The sequence below is a fragment of the Sinocyclocheilus anshuiensis genome, unplaced genomic scaffold, assembly GCF_001515605.1.
Source record: "Sinocyclocheilus anshuiensis isolate Anshui unplaced genomic scaffold, SAMN03320099.WGS_v1.1 scaffold2129, whole genome shotgun sequence".
In the NCBI taxonomy this organism is placed as follows: domain Eukaryota; kingdom Metazoa; phylum Chordata; class Actinopteri; order Cypriniformes; family Cyprinidae; genus Sinocyclocheilus; species Sinocyclocheilus anshuiensis.
Genome location: NW_015552540.1, coordinates 226295 through 253526, shown reverse-complemented (window position 1 = coordinate 253526; position 27232 = coordinate 226295). Strand labels below are relative to the sequence as shown.

Genomic DNA, 27232 nt, shown 5'->3' with positions numbered 1-27232 from the left:
GTGGGGGGGGGGATGTCTATTTCCTTGGTGGGTATGTGTATGCATGCATTCATAGACTTGTCCCTATGAGATTGCCACTACAGCAGTTTTCTATTCTTTCTTTAGCTCAATAAATGTGTAAAATGGTAAAATAAACTGAAGTGAGCTGATGAATTGAGAGACAGAAACAGAGGAAGACAGAAAAGAGAAAGCAAAAGAGACCCGACAATTGTAAAAGCAACACCAAGTGGGAAAAAAACCTACTTAGGTCCAAAAAAACTGAAATTCCAGTGTAAGGTCAATTGACCGTTCGCAAAGAGCTTGATTGACAGGTGATCAAAAATTATGTGTACTGACGTCTTTCTGCAGTTGAAATAAAATACGTTCTGATGTTCATTCATGTTTATTTCGTGCTTTAAGTAAATATGAAAAGATGTTCAGTTCATGTGCTGCTTGAACTGAGGTGCTACAGTGATCTGTCACGACACATTAAAGAGTCACAAAATGGTATTAACTGTTTGAGTTTCTTAAAAAAATGACAAAATTTGAAAGCTGAGACCTTGTTTCATACAAGAAGTAACCTACTCTGTCTTGTCTGTCGGCGTTTTGTCAGTTTCCTCTTTGCTCCGCGATGTATTTTTCACTGCGTGAGAACATTAGAATGAGAATGTGTAGTGTGAGAGCGCCATGGCTTGTGCTTTGATAAAAGCTGTCAAAATGGTAATATAATACAGACCATTCTGACACCAAGAGGCCAGAAGGACTGGTACGCGTTCACATTCAGTCAGTTTTATGGACATCGGAATGCCCTCCATTTTTATTTCAACCTCTTGATTTGAATATAAAAATAAAACACATGCTGTAGGATCATAATCCTCAGACCTTCAAGTAAGACTAAATGTGACCCTGGACCACAAAACCAGTCTTAAGTCGCTGGGGTATATTTGTAGCAATAGCCAAAAAAAACATTGTATGGATCAAAATTATCAATTTTTCAAGTAAAGTAAAGATCATGTTCCATGAAGATATTTTGTACATTTCCTACCGTAAATATATCAAAACTTAATTTTTGATTAGTAATATGCATTGCTAAGAACTTCATTTGGACAACTTTAAATGCGATTTTCTCAGTATTTAGATTTTTTTGCACCCTCAGATTCCAGATTTTCAAATAGTTGTATCTCGGCCAAATATTGTCCTACCCTAACAAAGCTTATTTATTCAGCTTTCAGATGATGTATAAATCTCAATTTCAAAAAATTGACCCTTATGACTGGTTTTGTGGTCCAGGGTCACAAATGTCAGTGGCCAATTGCAACAAACCCCTCAAAATGGTTTAACCACTATAGATTTTCATAACTTAAGGGGTCTGTAAAAACCAGAAGCAGATTCCATAGGGCCAGAGTATCTCTGAGGCTGACAAAGCAGAAAAATGCTGTGAAGATCACTCTGGTAATCTTCTGACCTGACCTGTAAATGCAGTTGCTAATTCCAGCTACGGAGGACTATTTTCAGATCCAGCTTTGAACTGATGCATCCAGGTAACAAATGAACTCCCACTTGAACAGAGTTCAGAACAACTCTGTTTTCTACTGAATCATATCTTTTTGAATCACATTAAAGCAATGAGATAACATTTTATCCACCTTTTTCTTGCCGTAAAAATAGGCCATTTGTAATTTTTATGGGATTGGATTCCGGTCTCATCCACATCCAGCTATTTTTAGCTGTACAAAACAGCCCGTTTTGTTGCTTGATATTGCAAATTGGTGTGTCTTACCTTATTATTTTAATGTATTATCTTAATTATAAACATACTTGTTCGTAATGCAAACAGTTTTATTGTTTACTGCACCTTGCTATTTTTCTCGTTATTTCTCTATAGAGGCTAACGAACCGGAAGTCTCACCTATAGGCTTACTTCCGTGTTGAAAAATAAGGTGGATTTATAAATTATTTATATTTATATGTATTCAAATAAATTATAAACATTTTATAATAATTAAGATGCTGTTGTTATTATTATTATTATCAACAGCAGCATTTTTCATTAGTATATTATTATATTTAATTATAATTAAATCTTCTACCAAGTAATATGATATAATTTCACCATATCAAGAACTATATGCGAGAACAAGTACGTGTTATTGTAGGGGAAGTAATTCTCTTGTGAACTGGACCTGATGTGAAGTCAATGCTCTGCTGATGGGCCACACCCTGACTGCTGGGGCCCAGTGCAGGGAGGATGCTAGTGCTCCATTAACTGTGCATGTTACAGGTCTTAATTGTCTATCTGACACACTTTTATTGACAGACTGGCCTGCTGGGGGCCTGTGGAGGGAGGAGAAAGGGTGACAGGGCAATGGGGAGGGGTGAGCAGAAGGACACACAGATACAGCTCTGATCACTCAAGATAAAGATCTCAACCATACCACAGAGAAAGGGTCAGAAAGCCCTTTAGGGGCAATCAATAGATGCTTTTGCACATTCACACACATGGGCTATGGTGACAAATTAAATGGGATAAGTGATATCAAGCATCACTGGTTGAGTGGGAACAGCATCACTAACAAGATAATCAGATTCGATTGAAGTGGGAATACAGTGCGGTATATCAAAATGTATGCAGAAGTAAAAGTGTGTGTTGTGAGGGGAGGGCTACTATACCTGTCCATTCGTCAAAATCTTCTTAAGCTCAGCTGAAGATTTCTTTAAACTGCTGAAGTGAAAAGACAAGGTATGACATTTTGTAAAGATGACTCAATAATGCTTTGCAAAAATCTGACATGATGAGTAAATAGTTTAGAGCAGTTTCTTCACGTTAGAAATGTAAGATGAGAATAATTTGTCTAGTATGATCTGCAGCACTTCATTTCCCTACATCACTGCCGGATAACACACACTGGGCCTTCAGAATGCAGAATGCAAAGACTTTCAGAGGTCTTTGTACTGTGCCAGGGGGTTTCATTCTCTAAGACAGAATCCAATTAATATTGAAAACATTTTTTTACTGCATGTTCAGGGCATGAAGACGGCAAACTCCTGTTAGCATTTCTCTTTCTCTTGTAAAGAGAATGACATTATTGAGACAAAATAAATGAATATCACTTTTAATTCGGCCAAACTGCAACTGTTCACAACAAGGCCCAATTGATTAATATTTATTTTCCTAAAAAAATTAATTCCTTTAATTTATTTTAAAACGTTTTCTACTTATATCATGACTGATTTCCAAAGCTCAAAGACACCATAATGGGAAAAACCATCCATAAATAAACAGGAATTACATTGGTAACACATTAAAGTTCAAAAGTTTGGGGTCAGTAAGATTTTATTTGATGATCCTTTAAAAGAAGTATCTAAGGCTCACAATGGCTGCATTTGTTTGAAAATACAGTACAAACAGTAGTATTGTTAAATATTAGTACAATTAAAAATAACTTTTTTATTTGAATATAAAATTTATTTGAATATAAATTATATTGATTTCTGTGATGGCAAAGCTGAATTTTCTTAGCAGCCGTTATTCCAGTCTACAGTGTCACATCACATGTCAGTGTTACAGCGTGCAAAAGTTTGGGATCAGTAACGTTTTTTAAAGAAGTTGCTTATGCTCATCAAGGCTGTATCTATTTGAAATATTGCAATTTAAAACAAAAGTTTTCTATTTTAATAAACTTTAAAATATAATTTATTCCTGTGAAGCAAAGCAGACTTTTTAGCATCATTATTCCAGTCTTCAGTGTCACATGATCCTTCAGAAATCATTCTAATATTGATTTATAATCAATGTTGAAAGCAGTTGTGCTGCTTAATATTTTTTGGGACCTGTGATAATTTTTCAGGATTCTTTGATAAATAAAAAGTTAAAAAGAACAGTGTTTATTCAAAATATACATTTTGTGTTACAATATACACTACTATTCAAAAGTTTGGGGTCAGTGAATTATTTCTTTATTTTTTTTATTTCTTTATACTTTTATTAAGCAAGGATGTGTTAAATGGATAAAAAAGTGATAGTAAAGACTTATACTGTTAGAAAATATTTCTATTTTGAATAAATGCTGCTCCGCTTAAGCAGCACAACAGTTTCAACATTGATTATAAATCAGCATATTAGAATGATTTCTGAACGATCATGTGACACTGAAGACTGGAGTAATGATGCTGAAAGCTGAAGCTTTGCTTCACAGGAATAATTTAGCCTATATTTTAAAGTATATTAAAATAGGAAACCAATATTAGAAATTGCAATAATATTTCACAATATTAATGTTTTTTCTGTATTTTTATCAAATAAATACAGATGAGCATAAGAGACCCCATTAAAAAAACAAGGTCAATTATTTATTAGGTTTATAATATAGGCCTACCATAACATAACATAACATAACATAACATAACATAACATAACATAACATAACATAACATAACATAACATAACATAACATAACATAACATAACATAACATAACATAACATAACATAACATAACATAACATAACATAACATAACATAACATAACATAACATAATATATCAAAACAAACTGAAGCATGTAAACTGATAGAATACAATAGAATAGAATTGAATAGAATACAATAGAAAACAATCTGAAGCATTTAAATTGAGAACTGTAAGCTAAATATTTTCAAAAAACGTGAACGTGAATTCTTGTATAGCTATCTAAACATCCATATGAAGTACAGTTTGCACAATACACCTGTGTGGAACTGTAAATGTCTCAGTTTTGTTACCGTTCTGTGCCCATCATCCGCTATTTCCAGCACTTAATCAAGCTACTCTTCTTTAATACATGATGACGTTTTATTTCACATGTCATTGCGTTTGCTCTCGTGTTGAGCTATTTCGTCCGCAACCATTGAAGTATTGGATTTCTACAGCGCCTCATTTGGCGCACATCATTCTCTTTCTAGGAAACCTGTAAACCGCATTGCCCGGATCTAACTCTATAGCGATATCAACTCTATAGCGGTTTGCCCGAGCATTGCAATCTTTCTCTTTTACTAGAATTCAATCAATAGGGGTTATGCGCAACAGACTTCCGTATTCTGTTAACCGGGTCTCCTCGCTTCCGGTTCAAGCGTTTTGCATATGCTTAGTTAAATATGAAGCAGTTTTACTCAAGATGCCTTCAAAGTAGATACCAATGATGATCATAACCAATGTCCATCACATATGCGGACTGATATCTACAAGTTTTTTTTATTTTTATTCTTTTCACATTTAGATATAAAAATTGAATAAAACGTCAACAATAAAAACAGCTAGCTAGTTTAACTTATTATCTTAAAAGTCCATAGATATCGCTATTATTTAATACGGCTGTTAACACGTTCTCCGACAAGCGGAAGCAACGAGACCTGTTTTCCGGTTTTGGTCAGGTGATGTTCGACATATACCCTATTGGCTTTCCCAACTCTTTTTGTGTGTGCACATTATTTCTTCTGCGCGGCCGTGGTGGAAGAAGTGCGCATCAGCCGCATGCGTGCAGCTTAGAGGGAACATTGGTCACATGATCCATCAGAAACATTCTAATGCTGCTTTGATGCTCAAAAACATTTATTTTTATTATAAATGTAAAAAAAAAACATTGCTACTAATATCAGATTCCACTGCTTAGTAATATATGTCATAACTGTAAGCTGACCAAGAAATATGGAAAACTTGAGGCATCTAGAATTGTTTTTCAGTGTATGTTTAATAGCATCCAACAAAACAGATCCAAATAGATTTTATAGTCAACTATTGATTTCGTAAAGGTATTCCTAATGAATTATTAATGCAGTTACTTTACTGTAAAAACTGTAAATATATCTGTATTTATAAACAAAAATCTTAGAAATAAGATTTTTCTCTCATTGAGGGCAGGCATGATCTGGGATCACTCACCTATCACTGGACCGGGAATCAGCCGCAGAGGAGCCCCTGCCACTCGAGGATTCGGGCCGCGTGTTCACCTGCGGGCAAACAAAGACAATCAGAGCCCTGTGCTAATTAACCTGTGATTCAACAGCAAACTGCCTGGATTGGCCGCAAGGTTAATTGGCTTTTGTGAGGGAGACAGAGAGAAATAAAGCGAGAGGCTTGAGGAAAGGGGTCACTTCATCTATCAGGCGAAATTAAATATAACTCTGGGATCATCCTTGAATTAAAAAAAAAAAAAAGAATGAATCAACATCATGTCCTTTATTTGTCATTAAAGAGGATTCATGAAGCTGCTTATTGTCAGAGTCATGCTAACAGATCACAGTGGGAGAATGAAGGAAAAAGCTCAAAGAGAGTCTCTATATAAATAAGTAGATTAATTGAGGTCTGTAGGTTGTATAGTGTAATGCAGTAAAGCAGTGATTCTCTTCTTAATTAGTGTCTATGAAGACCTCATTTAGATCGGTTTATCAGGGGTTTTTTATTCTCTTAAAGCCAATTAATCCAGAATTAAACAAAAACAATTGCAAAACAAGAATAAGATGGTCCGTATCATACTATTTAAATAAACAGAAACTACATCACCCTAAGCCTGGGGTTAGCAAGGTTTTTTAAAACAAATGAATATCTTTATTCAGCAAGGACACATTCATTATTTAAAAGTAACAGTAAAGAAATTTACAGTGTTGCAAAAATTTACTATTTCAAATAAATGATGTTCTTTTGTATTAACCAAAGAACGTTCTATTAATCAAAGAATCCTGAAAAAAAGAATCAAAGCCACAAAAAAATATTAAGCAGTATAAATGTTTTCAATATTAATAAATGTTTCTTGATCACCACATCAGTATATTAGAATAATTTCTGAAAGGTCATGTGACACTAAAGACTGGAGTAATGACTGCTGAAAATTCAGCTTTGCCATCACAGGTGTAAATTACATTGCAAACTATAATAAAATACAAAACAGGCATTTTAAATAGCAATAACAGTTCATAATATTTCCGTGGTGATGCACAAGAACATAAAAAGAGCATAAGAAGCATAAAATGCTGTGGTGTGCATAAAAGACTGAAAAAAACATGAAAAATGATAAATAAATAAATAAAATGCACAAACCCCAAACTTTGGAATCACCATGCAAGCTTTAAATGTGTTTTTGTTTTAACAACTTTGCATAATTTTGTATAATGTTTTCTAATTGAGTAACACAGAAAGCAGAACAAATAATTCTTATTTTAGAAGATAAAAAAAATACAAATGAAAGCATTGAGGGGGTAGAAAATAAGGGACAGATAGACAGATTGTTGACTTCAATTGACATTTCAATAAGTGCTACACAGCATAACCAATCCATGCCCAACTCTGCTGAAACAATCATTGAGACACATACCTTCAGGCCATGTATATTGCGGATCCCTGGGGTCTTACCGGCTGAAAAGAAAATTGACTAGATTGTGGATCACGTGAGGCCAGAGAAAAAGAACATGAGCAGAATATATTAAATGTTTAAAATGACAGAATGATTCTATCTGCATCATTGCAAAACAGACATACTGAGACACAGCTTAGGGAGCCTTTAACTAAGAATATTGCGTGTGTGAATGCGTATATATTCAGAAAGAAATTGCTTCACTAAACCAAACTGATATTTATTCCTCTCACAGAAGCCACTGAGGATAAAATAAAGTGGGATTTTGCTAACAGAAAATGCTCATACACAAACACATGTGAGCAGGGCATTGCTGAGTATGGGGTTTTAATCTGTGATCTAGGCTCTAGGTGGGCCTCGGGCACATTTACTGTTGAAGTGTTGAACTGTAATTTGGACCAGCACACTAACACACACAATACACACCTCGTGGAAATATCTGTAAAGGCTCAGGTAACAGTCCATTGATGCGTTGCTCCATCACTGTGTTGCAATACTGCAGAGAATAAAGTGGATAAAAATTGTTTTAAAAACTCTTAAAAACAGCCCTGTTCATTTTTTCAGTATATTACACACAGAATCAATATTATGCTCAATGAAGGTCTTTTATAAAAAAAAGTCCCATGGAGTACATAAAAACAATGTTATATCAAAAAACACATTCCCTTTGTCTCAGAGTCACTTGCATTTTGGGAGGAAAAGAAAAGATGCTAAATGAATCGGGTACCCTGCTCAGGTAATCTTTTTGAAACACCAGTCAGCCTCTGTATCAATTCATCCATTGTAATGGCTGCCAGACGCAGACCAATCACTGAGTTTTCTCATTTCAGTCTGACGTAAAAGCAATCTGCCAGTAATGGCTGCCTATTAATTAATTATACTGCATAATAGGCTGAAATGGAGTCTGGCATTTATAAACCTTATATTATATGATATTATTAATGTCATGGCAAGCTTTTTGTGTAATTATTTTTATCTTTAATTAATCCGATGATAATTTATTTAATTTCTGTTAATTATGCCATTAATAAAGAAATTGTAAAGACTTGTTTTGTAACGACACTGTACATTTACTTACATGAGACTTTGTGATATTATATATAAATATGTGTGTACATATGTATATATTAGTGCTGTCAAAAGATTAATCGTGATTAATCACATTCAAAATAAAACAAAATTTGTTTACGTGTATATTTATTATTTATATATAAATACACACATACTGTGTAGATTTTAAAAATATTTACATGTATATATTTATATTCATATAATTGATATTATATATAAATATATTTAATATATAAACAAGATATTTCCTTAAATATATACATGCATGTGTGTGTATTTACATATGCATAATAAATATACACAGTACACACACATATATTATGTAAACAAAAACTTTTATTTTGCATGCATTAAATCGCGATTAAACGTTTGACAGCACTAATATACACACACACACACGAAAAAACATGAACTACATATTATATCATTTGTTAGTTGTTATTTATTTATAATGAGTTATACTATATTTACATACATATTCAATATTAATTACAAATTGATCTTGCAGTTGATATGTAGTCACTTTTGCTGAATCCATTTTAAAACTTTTCAGAAACTTGTCTAATACGTGTATTTTACATGTGATGTATACATATATATATATATATATATATACACACAGATTACACACACAATCGTATATTTTATTTATTATTTTATATATTATTGTATAAAAATTCAATATTTTTAAGGTGATTTTGCAGTTGATATGTCATCTATCACTTTCGCTGATTCTATTTCAAAAGAACTCTACTCTCTTTCGAACCCGTGCAGAGATTTTTGTCTCCTGCCAAAAGAACATTCAATTGATGTTTCGGTTAACAGAACCATCTGGACGTTCGTCCTCTTCTCTCAGTCCAGCACGAAACCTTTGTGTCCAAACACAGAGCCCCCATCACACACAATAAAGCCATTAAAAACCACAGATCCAGATGGACAAGAGAGGAGGGGAGAGTGTCAGTGTTTGAAAGAAAGACAGAGACCGAGAGAAAGAGAGACAAAGGCAGAACAAGACAAAGGTCAAAAGCAAGCCAAACCGAGGGGCCGGCGGTACAGCACCGTCCCTCCACCGCGTGCGAATGCGTGATGAATACGCGCGCGCGAGGACATGCAGAGGAAGCAGTGCTAGAGCAGCTGTTATTAAATACCCTATTTATCACTGTCACCTCTCTGCACTGCCTGCAGGCACTGAAACCATGTAGCTCTACCAAAACACACACCTTTAATTTTCCACTCGGTTGCTTTATCGATTAGGGCTGCAATTACCTAACTAATCTGTACCAGTGTATTAAAAGAAACCTCCCTTTGTTGGACAATAACTAAAGGCAGTTTGATCACAGGAAGGCAGCTTGAGAGCTGGAGGGAACAGAGTCGTCGGACCTCCGCTCTGTTGGACCCCGATCATTAACACACCCCAAGTAAAACGCTCCGTAATTAGCCGGCCCAGCCTGGGAGATCAGTGCCTGTGTGTGTGTCTGTGTGTGCTAGCGAGGCTACATCTGACATGGGTCAGTCTTTAACTTTGAACTAACATCCTGGAAAGGCTGACGGTAAGAAGCAGCTCACCGGGGAGCCAGAACATCTCAGAGACCTCAGACTGATGATCGCTTCTGGAGTAAAAAAAAAAGCGTGAGTGAAGACAGTTTGAAGGTCAGATTCCACCAGAGAGCTCAGCGAATTAGCTTACGCACCTGTAAAGCAAGAAGTCATCTCTTAATTCCTATTAAGTCTACATAATGGTAGATCCCTTCACATGGAATTAATTGAAGCAAATTTATAAAGGTCCCCACAGAGACCCCAAGAGCCACCAAGGCAAAGGGCACACGCTTGAAATATGACCACAATGATCGGTTAAATGTAGGCGCAATCTTCCAAACATGTTACACGCATATTAAATTCCCCCTTCTCAGCAGCTTGCGCTCTCCCCAGAGAAGCAAACGGCATCATGGGAGGAAAAACTCATTTTCAGAAAAAGTGGACTCGGTTGTGCTGTTAACCAAAATGTGACGTGGAGGCAATCTGCAATGCGCGGTAATATACACTGTCAGAGTAATATGGCCTCAAAGAATTCTTTGGTGATGTGCGATGGCACGTTCCTTAGGAGGAACATAAGTACATAAGCATTAATGCAGATTGTCACGAATACTTGCATTCCCGCAGATATCTCCAATGTCAGAATGTGCGTTTCAAAACCAGCCACACAGAGACCGCAGAATTAATCAAGACAGGAAAAAAAGTTGAATTACACTCAGGCAGTGCAGGACACCCGCGAGACATCATTGTCAGTGTGTCACCTTCTGGCCTAATCTGGCTAATGACTGCAATGGCCTTGAGAGGTACCACTTTGATAAAGCATCTAAAAATAAATAAATATCAAATCTAAGTGATTTCATTTCCTGCAGAAGCGGTGGTTTTGAAGCCCATGGCTACTTGAGAGTCATTGAGAGCTGATGGGGGGTAAAAGACAACACCAGCTGAAAGTGGATTTTGAAAAATTCCTCTACCCAGGAGGGCTGTGCTTCTAATGAGGCGAAACTTTAAGTACTGAATAATAAATAATAAAAGTTGATAGTTCATTTAACTTCCACTGTACATCACAGGGGGAAAAACTATTACGAGTCATTACGCTTGGTGTCCACAATGTGAGCAGTAAGTATTGAAAGCACTTCTACGGCTGTCTCAAAAGAAGAACGTTAAAAACAACAAACCGAAATCTGAGCAAGATGAAGAAGAGAGGAAACAAGAGTAGGCAACAACATTCCCGGTAGGGTTGGGCGATGTCTACCAAATTGGCATCGGACGATGTCTACAGTGAATGGATGATGACATCGGGGGGCGGGGTGGGGTTAGTGGTGTGCCCGAAGCGTGAAACAAATAACGTGTTCTACGGAGCCACTAAAAGTTTAGCCGCCTGCTAGCGGTAGCCTGTTGCATTACAGTACATGAAAGTTCACTTACCACATACAAGAGTAAGGAGAAATGTCTGATAGGACGATGGTGAATGATTTGCAGATCCTGAGCACCAATGACAAACATCTAATCTTGTTAAATGTGTGGTAAGTACTGCCGCTCCATAGTATAGAGTCCTTGTGATCGCGAATCTCGAAAGTGAAAGTGAAAGTAAAATGAGAGCGTGCAATCGAAAGCGGTTTCAATAGCGGCTCCCTGATGCCCACAATTTATATACAGTACAGTTTATATACTTACCCAACGATATAATTACAAAAGTATTGAAATATGTTTTTCATCCTCCCATCTCGTAGGCTATTTATTCCCTTTAGGGTTTCCGTAGTACACTTCATTTCCTTTCCGAACACGGAACTGGGATGCGGCGGATTGCGGGAGAGGGGGTGGTGGTGGGGGGATCACGATGTCAGCTTAACATCGTGATGTCAGCCATCGGCGATGGACGATGGCATCGTCTATCGGCCCAACCCTAATTCCCGGACTTGAAAAGAAAGACTGTTTGAATAGGCAATCAGGCAAAAGTTTACGATAGCTTTTTATTAAACACGTGAGACAAATATTTTCTGCGTTTTCAATTTGTGCCTGGTCACAGGGGGAGGCCACTGCCTGAGTCAACACAAAAATAATGAATGATAAAAAATAAACAGGATTTTATTATTACAGTTTTCCCTTTGCTAATCTTGCTTGGTTAACACCTGTATAATTTAAAAGGGGCTTCGAGCCAGAGACGCACGTTGCCATGGAAACATCAAGAGGTGCAGCCAGAAAAGGGAAATAGATGAAAAAAGAAAATAGGTAGCTACTTGTCATCCTTGCCAATCAGCAAAGTAATGAGAACACTTTCCCCAAGGGTGAATAGATCTGGAATAATAGATTTGTAATAGCTTTTCCCTTCCAACAAAAACACTCTCAGCATTCAAAAGTCTAATACAACAGACTGTAATAGAGCGCAACAGTGACCACACACTTTTCAGCAGCCTTGGTTCCGGAAGTACTTTTCTTTTATCTGTTTTCTCCATAGGCATTTCAGTACAGCATTGTGATTAAACAGTCTTATGAACCAACCAGCTCCGGGATGAGGTATTGCAATATATTGGCGACAACTGTGGTGTTTCAAAAATATTGTGTTAATACTACACACACAGTGCCAGTAACTATTACAAACTCTCTCTCTCTCCATGTCCCTAGAATTATATTTTGAGTGTGATTTATTGGCCAAAAAGGAGAAAACATAGTTAAAAATGAATTTGACAGATAGTTTTTTTCCCAAACTTTCAATAGATGTCCAGATAAAAAAATTTTTGGCCACAATAATCATGCAGTGAAAATCTGATTTTGTGACAGCCCTATCACAAACTATGATTTGACTGTAAAAAAATCAGAATCAGAAAAAAAGTACAAGACTGTGTACTGTAATGAATCCCATGGTATTGCAAATGATGTTGATATATATATTTTTTGTAATATTAATATATACAAATACATAAGTACCTTAAAAGTGCAGTGAGACAGACTTAGTTACATTATATGAAAAGCTTCATGCAATGCTCTTTTGTCAGAGTTTTGTGTGACTTCTCTGATTGGTGAGTTTTGTTTACAGTTATAGGCAGTGTAGTTCCTTACTGCCAATCTGGCTATGAAACACATTTTTTTTTTAAACATTATGCTGAAATCACACTGTTTAACAGCAAAATTAAAGGTCTCAGCTGCATTTATACATCAGGCATACTCACATATGACAGCATGGCTTTGAACTCCTCATCACTGCGAACTGTGATTCGGTCGCCAACTTCATCCTCATCTGAAATAAACAAGAACACATCTGAATCATCTAACAGCTACTCACTTGCCTATTTAAACAAACGTTTTTATCATTTATCTGCAAATTTGTATATTTACTTTTTTGAAAATTTTAGCCCCTTATGACCAACTGTCTTTTAGTTAAATAAAGATAACAGCATTGTAAAAAGAAAAAAGACAGTAGTTATTCTTTAATATTTTCTTGTTGTTTTAAACTATTATACTGGCTATACTGATAACTTACTTTAAAAAAAAATTAGTATAAAAAAAGACTAGAACAACAATGCTCACATTCAAAAGCTGTGACTGTGGCTTCAGGCATGACATCCCTGATCGCGGCCTGCCAAACAAGAGGAGAATCGCTGAGCAATCAATCACACACTTGCCTGACAGCTGTCAATCAGCACCACTATTCTGACGACTCATCAGGGAAGGACACATTCCATGAATGGGTTCGCTCTCTAAAATGTACTGAGACACCACATAAAAGCACACTGTGACTAACGTTAAATCAGCAACTCACCAGCAAATCACTGAAGTTGAGATGTGATGGAGAGTCCACTGAGGAGTCCATGTCTCCCACCGGTGTCTTTATCCGAATGACGATTCCCTCAGATTCCATGCTGCACAGGTTATTCAAAACAAGTAACAGCATAACAGAAGCACATCGAGAAACATAATCCTGGCTTTCAGAGCAGATACCCAGACACACAGCAGCTGTGCAGCAGGCTAGACGGCTAGCTGCTTAGCTCACTAACAGTGAAGAAAACATGAAAGTATTTCCCACACAACTGACGCAGCGGCTACTCGTCTAATAAACGAACGACATGTCATTACAGATGTACTGACTACTGTTAATCCGACATTTAACTATTTTTTCAGTAGTTAACAAACTGTCAACAATGAAAGTAAAGCAGAGGAAGTTTAGCGGAAGTGTTTTCACATTTACCCGGAAGCTGAACGTCCATTCGATGCACATAAAAGCCTCACACAGAACGTTAGTTGACTGCAAGACATTACTCGCAACGTTTCTGTATCAATTATTGTTGCGTGTAATTGTTTTTTTTTTTCAAAATGTTGTCATTAAATTAAATCATTTATTCAATTATTAATAAAAAGAGTTCGGTCATGACGTCATTTTGTAGGCCAGCTTGTTTTTTTTTTTTTAAATTGCGATGATCCAGAAATTAAAATTTACCAACAACAAACTGCATTTTCCTGGGGTTTTTATTTGTTGTTGTTGTTTTGTTTTTTGAAAGAATTGAAATTATCTAATCACCGTTTCATTGTCAGAAAATAAGAAAGCAAGTAGAACTAATTCATTTTGCAATGACTTTAATTGATGGTTAAATGTCAAGCTCTTGTGTTTTTGTCTTTTATTTTTTTCTTACTTCTTGTACTTGTACTTCTTTGTTTTCAGTTGACATAATGTGTATTGTTGATACTTTGTGTGTATTATGTACAAACATCTTTTAAATGTCAACTCTGTATTCTATCCTTGCATTAATAAAAAAATTGCGATGAAGTAGCTACATAAGACTTTAGATACATTATGTATTTTTATTTGTTTGTATCATTTTAATCACACACATCATTTTAGTCATAAATCAACTATAAACACATTGCAAAATCGTTCTCTTGCTGTCTGTTAATTCTGTTTTTTCAGCTGTTTTTTCAATTAAAGTTAATTTTTTGCTTTATATTAATTATTTTATATAGGCTACTTAAATATATTATATATTTATATATAAAATATATTTAAGTAGCCACGTAATAGTGGAGGTATTATCACAAAATAAACACAGTTTGATCAAAACTGATGCAGAGACGTGCTTTATTTCTTCTCACATCAAAAAAAAAAAACATTTCAACTAAATATATAAATACAAATACATATTTAAATACATTTGATATAAGCAGGTTAATGTAGTCACAACGTTTTTATTGCTGTAGATATTTTCCTACTTTACAATAATTTACCTTTGTTATTTACTTCATCTCTTTCATATTTTACCTCTATTATTTACTTCTTTGCAGCTTTAGTTATATACGATTTAAATTGCATTAGTATTTAAAGATTTCCACTTTGCACAACTCATTAGCGTGTAATTGAATGTACAACAAAGACCATTTAGTGCGCTGTTGATTACAGCCTTATCTTAGGGGATGACTCCTTCGCTCAATCATGGTCACAGGCTGATTGCAAAAGCCTCAACAGACATTGATCTTTCAGCAAAGTAGAGTTTTGTTTCTTTCGACCTCAGAGTCCAGCTAACCCTTACCAAAAAGTAGTATACTTCAAGTTTATTTTAGTAATACATAAAGCCCATTTCTGAGAAGTACATAAAAAGTAGACTAAAAGTATACTTTCCTATTTTTAGTTTAAAAGAAGTATACTAATAGCACACTTGAATAAACTTCTTTTTCGTAAGGGAATGCCGCCTTGATACCCTGGACCACAGGCAGGATTTAGAATGTAATGATAAACAGCTATGAAAGCGAAGTCTGACCCATGGCGAGCTGAAATCTACAATGATATGATCGCGGCCTTTCAAACAGGATCAGGTCTCACATCAAACTTTAAAACAATAGTGATTCAAGCCTATCAATGGCATGGCCTGTTATCAGCCCTAAAGCTGCCTTGTCAGTGGAACAAATTCGCAGTCTGAAAGAGCAATGAAAGAATGCCACCTTAAATGTTTTCTTTGCTCACTCTGTAAGAGGACAAAAGCGAAACGCTTAAATACGCAATGGGGTTGACTTTGACTGAATGAAGGCCATTCTTGTCTCAAACTACAATTGAAACAGTCAGGTTTTAACCCTCTAGTAAAAACATACAAAGAGCTCTGTTTAATGATCAGATTATATTACTCGTATTACAATTGCCAAATAGTTTTGATAGCTCTAAAATGTACAGTTTGTATAAACAGCTGAATACACAAGTGGCTCATAAACACACAATCAAACCTAATGAGTGGTTAACCCTTCATGCTCTGAGGTCTTTCTGAATGAGTCATCAGCTGCTCTGCATGACATTGATTGTGTGTCACACAGCACAATAAGTAATGGCTGAGTCTCATTGTTGCAGACTTAGAGGCTGAATTGTAGACAGAAATTGAGTACCAGAGTCAATGTATCTAGCTGTAAAGTGCTGATTAGAAGAGAGATGTAAGTGCAGTTTGTCGTCCCTCTGTGGGCCTGCTGTAAATGTCTGGTGCAGTATTAAAAAAAAACAAAAAAAACATGCCACATCAGCAAACACAATTATCAGAAATCAAACTGGACCTATAGCCATGAGGATGAGCATAGAATGGAGAGAGAGGGCTGGAATGCAGTGTCTGGTAATTAAAAAACATTTTATCAGCCCAAACGGTCTTCTCTCTCTTCCTCTCCATCGACAAGCTGCTTAGCTGAGACAGAGCAGTTTGACTACAGACACATGAGCTGCTGGGGTTTCACTCTCTGCACTGGAGAAGAGGAGGAATAAAAGACAAGCTGGGAATGTTTCCATCACGGCAAAATTGGTAGTGAGATTTCCCCCTATTTTTCACACAAAGACATACATTTCCTGATATTATTGTTTGTAAAAAAAAATTCAGAAAAGGGTTTGATCAGAGAGTTGGATCAACCTGAAGAGTTCAGTCACACAAATCAGCAAAAAGTCTTGCAATTTCTGAAACTTCTCACATTTGTTCCTCAGTTTGTAAAAGATCAGCACTACATTCAGTATTGACTGTCACACCTCTCACCCACCAGATCCACTGCATCTGGAATGTGTCCACCACTCTGATTGGAATGGCTAAAGTGTGTGCAATATGTAAATGAGATCCTCATTGCTTCCATAAAGTAGTGATGCACATGCATAATAAATTGGCATGTTAATATTTCATTACCTGTTTATTTTGCACATCTATCACTGTAGTGGAGGGGTCTGCATTGGGTACCAACTATAACTCGCTTTGCATAAGAGAAATACAGTTGGACAACATTTTCTGTTTTTGCGCAAAAATTTTTTCCAAATAATGTATTAAACCTTATGGAATATATTTTATTCTGTGTGACACTGAAGTAATGGCTGCTGAAAATTCAGCTTTGCCATGCAGGAATAAATTACATTTTAAAATATATTAAAATAGAACATTTTGATCAATTTTTAATCAGCAGCCTTGGTGAGCATAAAATCTTACCGACCCCATCTTTTGAATGGTAGCATAAATTCTGAAAGTGATTTACAAACAGCAGTCAATTGGAGTTTATTTGCTTGTTTGTATTAATTTTGAGTAATTAGTAGGTCATTAGGGACCTCCTTTTATATACCTTTATACCTTTTTTAGAATACATTTATTGTTCTGCAATACTTCAGTCTCTTCGAGACAACACACTGAATCTCAAACAAGTCAGTTCTAAACTAGCTTTGCCATTTCAGAATTTGTACAAGATAGTACAAGATTTGTACAAAATAGTAATTGCCAAAGAATGTGTTGTTATGCTGTGCAATAACTGACAAACACCCTCACTATCTACTGCCAACACCACATGTTGTGGCCTGGCTTAGCCGTGACTGCCCTAACATCTGTTTGTTAAATGGGATCATTATAAGCATATTAAGAGGTCAGTGGGATCAAGGTTTTGTGTTTAAACTAGTCCATTTCCACAGTCATATCAGAGCAGAAACACTGCGAGAGGGGAGTTGATAAATCAAGCCTGAGGGGGTCTGGTAATAGCTCTGAGCCAGGTAGCACAGCCCTCTCAGCTTATCCTATTCGTCACCTTAAATGTTCTGCCAGCGTGTATGCTAATGTACTCACACCATTGCCTCTAGATCTCACCTATACTGAAGACATAATAAGTGCTCCGCTCCTTCTGTTTTAGACAGCCCCAGTCCTGTTAAGAGCTCCAGTAATGTCTGCGGTACAAATCCATGTCTGAAAGCACACTCACACACATCTTATTTTACACTTCAAATTGATTCTAGATTCTATCTGTCTTGCACATTAAAATTGCACCTGGCATACTATTACAGACCTATACAGTATATTATATATACAATATACATTCTATACACATATTTATACATATCATTAATTGCATATTTTGTGTACCGTATAATGCATATTGTGTATTTACACTACCATTCAAAAGTTTGGTGTCAGTAATATTCTTTTTTAATTAATACATTTATTCATCAAGGACAGATTACACTGACAAGAATGCATTATATTTTTTGTCTGTAGTTTTATATGAAACATTTTTTGTGTTCCACTTGACTAGACAATTAATGACTATTATTAATTATAATTTATAATGTTTATAATGTAAAGATTTCTGCATCCGGCGTAAAATATGTGCCAAATTGGTTGTGTGGATCACTCCGCTGTGGCGACCCCTGATAAAGGGAGCAAGCCGAAGGAAGAGAGAGATAATGTAAAGATTTCTATTTCAAATAAATTCTGTCCTTTCAAACTTTTTATTCATCAGGGAATTGGTTTCCACAAAAATATTTCATTATATTACATTACATAAATAGTTTTTAATGTTTTTTTCCAAATAAGCATAAGGTGCTTCTTTCTGACTAGCACTGACTAGCACCCCAACACAAAGCAGAGAGATCTTACATCATCATGAAGCAGCTTATTTTGCAATAATGAATTACTGCGTGTTGAACTATTGATTAATTATTTTGATTTATTAGCCTTACTTGATATAGAATAGAATGAAACACAGGTTTCATTGATGTCTTATATAGTGTTGCCAATGAAAACAGTCTTTATTAAGACATTTTTTGAGTACTAATGCTGCAAATGACCAATCAAAATGTAACTTGGTTAGAAATGTATCTCAGTTTTAGTTTAGATTTTGATTGGATATTAGAACTAGAGCTGAATCTGGTCTCTCACAACATTGATGTTCTGGTATAAATTTTCTCTTCTATCAGGCTGATCACACATCCCAGCTTCCTCATCTCAGTTATATTTGAAGACAGGCTTAATGGACAGAACTACAGGCAAATGTATAAATGTACCAGAGCTATTCTGCCCAGTATCGATCCTAAAGCAGCTCCTGTATGCTTAAATCCAGTGGCCGGCATGATGAGCAGGCTCCAGAGGGTCATTTACAGCGTCTGTAAGTATCCAACCGCACTGCCTCATTGTAAAACATAACAAAAGCAACTGAAATACAAGCCTGGACTGTACCTGTGCTCTATAGCGTCACTTTTTCATTAAAAACCACAATCCTGCAGCTGAGCCTCAGGGAAAGCCACAATGCAGCCCTCTAACACAAGGGCAAACACACAGGACCTGACGCTAGCCTTCAAACATTAAAAAAGCAGTTAAATAAACAGATAAATTGAGGTGGGTTTTTGCGAAAGGCTTGAATGTAAATGGAGTATTGAATGTAACTGGGTTTGTCCAGCACGCAACACTTGGGCTTTTATGTCTGTGGGTTTTTTTAATGTTTAGAAAGACTCCAGCTCCCTTTGTGTGCAGAAAGCTGATTTAGTGCACTAAAGAGCGCTGCGAGAACCACCGCACATAAGCAGCTAATGTTACATACTCTAAAGTAGCCTGTAAATATCATACAGAGTGTGGAAAACATCTATAACTGGCACATTAAACAGATGTTGGTCTGTTGACTAAGCTACAATGCTGTGTTTTGTGCTTCTTTATGTGTGTAGCGCTAGCTTGAGCCTTTGTGTAATTACAGGGTAAAAGTTCAGACTATAAAAACCCTCAATGACACAGGAAATGTTTGACTGTCATATCTTGTGACCCCTGACTGTGATGGAGAACGGCCACACATTTCAATCTTGCAGAGGTACGCAAGTCAGAGACGGCATATTCGATGAATGGCACATGGCCTTTATGGTTCTCGATATGTGTTTTGTGTCTGAAATCGGAGGGTCATTTTCAAGCCGAAGAAACTAATCTTAACCAACATGTACTAGTCACAGTCAAAGAGAAAGAAAGGATCCTGATGGAGTTCCTTCCCATTCTGTCCATGTAACGGTGCCCTCTGGTGGTAGAAATGGCTTGAGCTCCTCACAAAATTGACATAACAAAATAAAACATACCTCAAAAGAATCTGCTAAGAGGCCATAGTTCCGTATAAACAGACAACAGCTTCTTGGCAAACAAAGCCATTGTAAGCAGACCTCGTTCCATGACTGTGTGGAAGGAAATGGTGATGGCTCATTAGGTGTGCTTGCTTTGTAGCAGGGGATCCATCTGTAAAACATGCAGCACATAAGGAAACAGGAAGGAATTTTATGATTGCTAGAATCGATGTGTGAGAGATATTCTGTGTTGACACATCCTTGATGGATACGAATCTCACTCTCTCTCTTTGCTTCTCATTCTCCCCTTTCCTTCCCAAGAGATTTTCTCTCCTGTCACAACCCTGGATCGTCCAGCCGCTAGAGGTCAAAGGTCAAACTCTAAAAGAGAAATTAGTTTATTGACACAATAAGACCTGGCAGTTTATTTGATGTTCCATCACACAGTGTTCCAACCTTCCTCATGTTTGCCTCTCCATTTCACAGATCCCACGGGAAGGAGAGATACAGAAGCTATATAAATTAGAAAGTGTTATCATGCTCTGAGGCCCCTTGATCCTGAGTCCAGTTCACATAGTGGCTAATCTGGTTTAGATACCTCATATTGTAATGATAGAGAACTTGTTAAATTCTTATTCGACTGAATAATAATAAAACTGAATCGAAGCTATTTAATTACACAGGTTTCTGTGATTAAGCACAATTAATTACATTACATATACAGTACATTTATATTTATATACTATATATTTATATATCAAGTATATATACATTTAAATTAATAATGTATATATTTCTGTGCAAGCGAGTCAACCGGACGATCAATCAGAGGCCAGTCCTCCTTCATCTGGTCAATGGCACTCTTGTTTCTGCTGTGGGAGAATGGCACAATGACTTTACCACTTAATTATGTTGTTAATTGCTGTGTTAAGATTTCTGCAGGAGGTCCCTCAGGTTAGTAATTGAGGGTGGTCACACCTGCAGACTCCAGGCACGCTGCATTTATTCACAATTCAATAACTTGAGTCAGGCGATAATGATCATCAGCTTTCAAATGCTGCTGCCCTTACTGTTAACCCGCTCTCATAGGAAATATTGATATTCTCCACAGCAAATTGCTTGATGAGTAAAGCAATGTATTTTTAAAGATTTCATGCCCTCGAGAATATTGTTGATTAAGACCTTATTTACATCGCTTTTAAAGAATTTTTAAAACTCACTTTGAAATTGATTAATTTTAAACAAATGTTTGTGGTTTAAATTTTTTTGCTTTTTGTCTTATTGTCTTATGCTCTCCAAAGCTGCATTTATTTGATTGAAAATACAGTAAAAACAATAATATTGTAAACTATTACTAAAATAAAAAAAAACTGTTTTCTATTGCATTACAGAGTTCTGGCATGAAACTCTAGATAGCGCAGTCCGATAGGTCTAACTCAGTCTGACCTAATGACATAATCCATGGCACATCTGATTGGTTCTCTCCTGTATCAGTAGCCAATGAGCTCGCTGCTCAACATTCAAATATATGACTAGTGCTTGCCGTAGCAGTTGCAGCTTGCTTCAGAAACCCTCCACCTTCCCCAGCTCCACCTGTATAGATCTGCTACGAGGTGATTCATTTATGCTATATGGGGGTTATTTCATGTATGTTATATTTGCAGCAGCAATATTTCTTACATGCTCACAGCAGCATGTTGTGGATGTATTGGCAGTAGCAAGTCTCGGCAATTGCTCTGCCGCAGCAGCAGCAGGAGCGTAGATCTATTCCGCCAAGACCAAATACATTAACATTGTCATGTACATTACCATGCCAATCCCTCTGAGAGTTGTCATGACAGAAATATATTTTAAAATGTAATTTATTCCTTTGATAGCAAAGCTGAATTTTCAGCAGCTATCACTCCAGTCTTCATGTGAACTTTTTAAATACACATACTTGCAATGACAGACTTGCAATTTATTTTTTGAACAGACCACACTTAAAATCTTAACAGAACAACTGAAAACATAAAAAAAAAATCTGGTCTCTTTTATAAAGGAAAGATGTTTCCATCTGCTGATGCTATACAGAGTCAGTGTGCGATTAATGAATACAACTGAGGACACTGCTGCTGCCCAGAACAGTTATAGTCAAAATGCAGCTCTGTTACAACAGCCTGAGGTTGAACCACACACTCTTTGCCTCGGGCTAATAACCAAAATATGCCCCCTAATATGGCCACCTCAACAACAGGCACACTTGACGTGCTCTCCATCATAAAACATGTGGTTTGATTACCTTGCAAAGTACAGAAGTAGTAACCTTGCGTTCATTTGGCCAAGTTTCAGTGCGTTCCCTCCTGTGGTGCTTCCAGAACAGCCAATAATTAAACAATATTCACACAGGCTGGTGAATAGCAGGAGTTGCTCTCAGCTTTGGGGAGGGTTGTGCATAACTGGGGCAAGGGAGGCCTAGCTGTGTCTACAGCTGGGACTGTAGCAGTTAACACTCTTAATGCACCATTAACACAAACTATAACATTTGACTGAACCTGCCACGCACTCCTACACATCACGCTGTCTGGCCCATTAACACAACTATAACATTACAATGAAGAGTTTCACACACAAACACACTATTACACACGGTGTAACCATTACCACAAGCTGTAACATTAGGCTTCACCAGCCATAATGACGGCACTAAACCAATAGTGGAGAATGAGCATGCCAAACTGTGATGTGGCTGTTTGACTTTGTATAACCTGTATATCTGGTTGAAAGTAATATGCAAAGTTTGCAATTTATTTTAGTTCTATTTATTTACTATAACATTCTATACAACAGTTAGCAATTTGACTTTTCAATGACTCCTTCTAGATCATTATTTATTGTCATTGTACTTACATCCAACAAAATTATAGATTTGCCAACGTATCCAGCTAAAGATAATTTAAACAATTAATAAGGAATAATTAAATAAATACCTATTTACACATAAGGGAAAAAAATAAATAATAATAATTATTTTACACCGTGCTGAGTGAAATAAAGTGCTCAATGCTCAATATAATTACACATGACTGGTTCTTCTTACATGTCAAGAATGTATTTTCAGTTCAGTGTTCAGTATGGTTATAGCTTTAGGATAAAAACTGTTCATGAATCTTGTGGTACGTGTTTTGATAGACCTGTAACGTTTCCCAGATGGCAACAGTTCAAATAAGTTATGTGCAGGGTGATACGAATCCTTCAGAATATTGCGTATTTTCTGCAGACATTGGGAGGTAAAAATATCGTCCAGGGCAGGCAGCTGTTGTTTTGTGATGATGTTCTGTGCAGTCTTGATAACTCTCTGCAAAGCCTTTTTGTCAGCTGCAGAGCTACTTCCATACCACACTAGCATACCATATGTGAGGATACTCTCGATGGAGCAACGGTAGAATGACAACAAGAGCCGATGTGACAGGTTAACCTTCCTGAGCATTCTTAAAAAGTATAGCCGCTTCTGTGCCTTCTTAACTAGCCGTGATGTTTATCGTCCATGTGAGTTCCTCTGAGATATGTGTGCCCAGAAATTTAAAACTGAACACTCTCTCTACCATCTCCTCGTTGATATACAATGGTGTATGTACATCCTGTTTCCTCCTGAAATCAATAATAAGTTCAGGGCCAGATTGTTCTCCGTGCACCACACCATCAGCCTCTTTATCTCCTCTCTGTAGGCAGACTCATCGCCTCTGGTGATCAACCCCACCACAGTCGTATCGTCCACAAATTTGATAATAGTGTTGGTATTATACGATGGTATACAGTCATGTGTATACAGGTTACAAGTTTTTTTTTTCAGTAAAAGTCCTACTTTTTACTAAGAATTTTTTGACACTTAAGTCAAAGCTTAAGACTATTCTTAAGAGCATTTCTGAGAAGTTTCATACATACGGGCCCAGATCTGAACCTGGAAGTGTGCTTAATTGTAATAAAAGTGTACTTTTTGTGTACTTAAATCTTAAAAAGTGCACTTGCAGATAATATAATTTAAATTAAAAGCCACTTAAGTGTACTTAAAGAGAGTACACCTTAATGACAATATGTCTTAACATACTTAAGTGCACTTTATAATAATGTCTAATTAAGTATTACTTAAACCTATTTTACATAATTATGATTTTATTGTGTTTTGAATAAGTACACTTATTTTGATATATTTAACAATATACTAAATCATATGTAAAATAATTGATTTTAATTTCAACTTAAGTGTGTTCTCCAAAATTACATTTGTTAATGTATTTTAAATGTATTTAGTCTATAATATACTATGTGCATTAATGCACTTGAAATGTATTTTTTGTACCAAACTTCAGTACACTTTCTTATACAGTATACTCCAACAAAACTTATTGTTGAAATTTTCATCACCAGCTCCTGCACTATGAATTATATGAAGTTTCATTTTCTACATAATATTTGACAGTGTCATTTACGAGAGTACTGTATTAATAGTACTGTACTACTTTACATCTGTGTACAAATACTTTCAATATCATTATGTTGTTCTAAGTCACTTAAACACATTTATTTGCATTAATTGCAAGCAGAAGTTTAACAAATCTAAACAAAATTAATTTGCATTCAAATAGTCTACATTTGATTTGAATGACACTAGGCTACACTGCACTGTAAAAAAATGATTAACATTTAGTTAGATGAATGAGTCATGAAGGAGTCTAAACATAGTCTTTGGTCTAACTACACAATAAGTTACAACAGCTTGAACTTGAACAGAAATAAGTCACAATCCCTATGGATTTTAAATGCTTTGAATCTTTTCCATTTGCAAGTGATATATTCCCACCTGTGCATTTACAGACACCCCTCTAATCATCATATATTTTACAGGTAACAAACCATAGGATGAGGACAGTAGCTTTGCTGTGCCAGCCACGGTAAATACAGGAACATTCTTCATGAAGATGTGTGAAAAAAGCTTGCAAGGCAAGATGAGAAAAAAAATTGAACGTAGTTTTCTTCATTTTCATGGATTTTGGGATATTTATCAATATTTGGGTAATTGATTCAGATTCAGATTTCAGATTATTATTTATTGTCATTGTACTTACATCCAACAAAATTATAGATTTGCCAACGTATCCAGCTACAGATTATTTAAACAATTGATAAGGAATAATTAAATAAAGAACACAAAAAAAAAGAAAAAAGAAAAATAAATAAATAAAATAAAATTACTCCGTGCTGAGTGAAATAAAGTGCTCAATGCTCAATATAATTACACATGACTGGTTCTTCTTACATGTCAAGAATGTATTTTCAGTTCAGTGTTCAGTATGGTTATAGCTTTAGGATAAAAACTGTTCATGAATCTTGTGGTACATGTTTTAATAGACCTGTAACGTTTCCCAGATGGCAACAGTTCAAATAAGTTATGTGCAGGGTGATACGAATCCTTCAGAATATTGCGTATTTTCTGCAGACATTGGGAGGTAAAAATATCGTCCAGGGCAGGCAGCTGTTGTTTTGTGATGACACCGTGCTGAGTGAAATAAAGTGCTCAATGCTCAATATAATTACACATGACTGGTTCTTCTTACATGTCAAGAATGTATTTTCAGTTCAGTGTTCAGTATGGTTATAGCTTTAGGATAAAAACTGTTCATGAATCTTGTGGTACATGTTTTAATAGACCTGTAACGTTTCCCAGATGGCAACAGTTCAAATAAGTTATGTGCAGGGTGATACGAATCCTTCAGAATATTGCGTATTTTCTGCAGACATTGGGAGGTAAAAATATCGTCCAGGGCAGGCAGCCGTTATTTTGTGATGATGTTCTGTGCAGTCTTGATAACTCTCTGCAAAGCCTTTTTGTCAGCTGCAGAGCTACTTCCATACCACACTAGCATACCATATGTGAGGATACTCTCGATGGAGCAACGGTAGAATGACAACAAGAGCCGATGTGACAGGTTAACCTTCCTGAGCATTCTTAAAAAGTATAGCCGCTTCTGTGCCTTCTTAACTAGCCGTGATGTTTATCGTCCATGTGAGTTCCTCTGAGATATGTGTGCCCAGAAATTTAAAACTGAACACTCTCTCTACCATCTCCTCGTTGATATACAATGGTGTATGTACATCCTGTTTCCTCCTGAAATCAATAATAAGTTCAGGGCCAGATTGTTCTCCGTGCACCACACCATCAGCCTCTTTATCTCCTCTCTGTAGGCAGACTCATCGCCTCTGGTGATCAACCCCACCACAGTCGTATCGTCCACAAATTTGATAATAGTGTTGGTATTATACGATGGTATACAGTCATGTGTATACAGGTTACAAGTTTTTTTTTTCAGTAAATGGTGACAATGAGTCTGAAATGGAGTCATTTGATTCTGTATTGTTTAATCATTTATTCAACTGGTTCATTCAGGAACAAAACAGGCCTTTGGGCCTGTTCCAGTTCCCACAATTGCAGTCAATGCACTTGACCACTTGTCTGTTGAGATTAGGTGAAGGCCTCAAGTGTGTAAAGAACTTTTGATTACCAGATGGAACACATGTATATTGTAAAATGTAAGTGTTTACAGAGCTTAATGTGTACTTTGAAATCAACTTCTCTGTTCAGTAGTCCCCAACATGACACGATTTAGTAGTTGTGGTGCTAAAGTGATAAAAAGTAGTTGCAAACATTTTACAAAATGCACATACTCATCTCTGCACCAATGAAATGTGCAACGCTTAAAAATTATGTATAATAATATTATATGTAATAATGAATTCATTTTACTGACACTGGAATGTTTTCCTCGACATCTCATGAAGAATGATGGGTATATAGAGATTAGAGAGTGGATTTAGAGTACATTAAGGTCATGTTTCTGACCTGGGACATGGTCTTTTAAGTGGCCAAGAATGCAAATGTGCCACTTTTACTGGCGGCACAAAAATAGACAGAGTAAAAGGCCATTCACTCAGAACGCCTTTT

At 36.2% G+C, this 27232-nt stretch overlaps 1 protein-coding gene across 3 annotated transcripts in view; it reads right to left on the bottom strand.

The window, feature by feature from the left end:
* Positions 1-14133, bottom strand: part of LOC107663978 (dual specificity mitogen-activated protein kinase kinase 5-like) — a 72677-nt gene extending 58544 nt beyond the window's left edge. For 2 of the 3 annotated variants that reach the window (XR_001631410.1, XM_016454421.1), the window contains exons 1-7: positions 13723-14133; positions 13491-13539; positions 13133-13200; positions 7788-7857; positions 7323-7363; positions 5894-5961; positions 2650-2701 (exon numbers count right to left, since the gene is read on the bottom strand). Coding sequence is in view for 2 of the 3 variants with exons in the window: in XM_016454421.1 (XP_016309907.1) it covers positions 2650-2701; positions 5894-5961; positions 7323-7363; positions 7788-7857; positions 13133-13200; positions 13491-13539; positions 13723-13854 (480 nt within the window). In the remaining variant the exon portion in view is untranslated. The remainder of the gene's footprint in view (positions 1-2649; positions 2702-5893; positions 5962-7322; positions 7364-7787; positions 7858-13132; positions 13201-13490; positions 13540-13722) is intronic. The other variant, XM_016454422.1, reaches the window with a different exon arrangement.
* Between the last annotated feature and the right edge of the window lie 13099 nt (positions 14134-27232).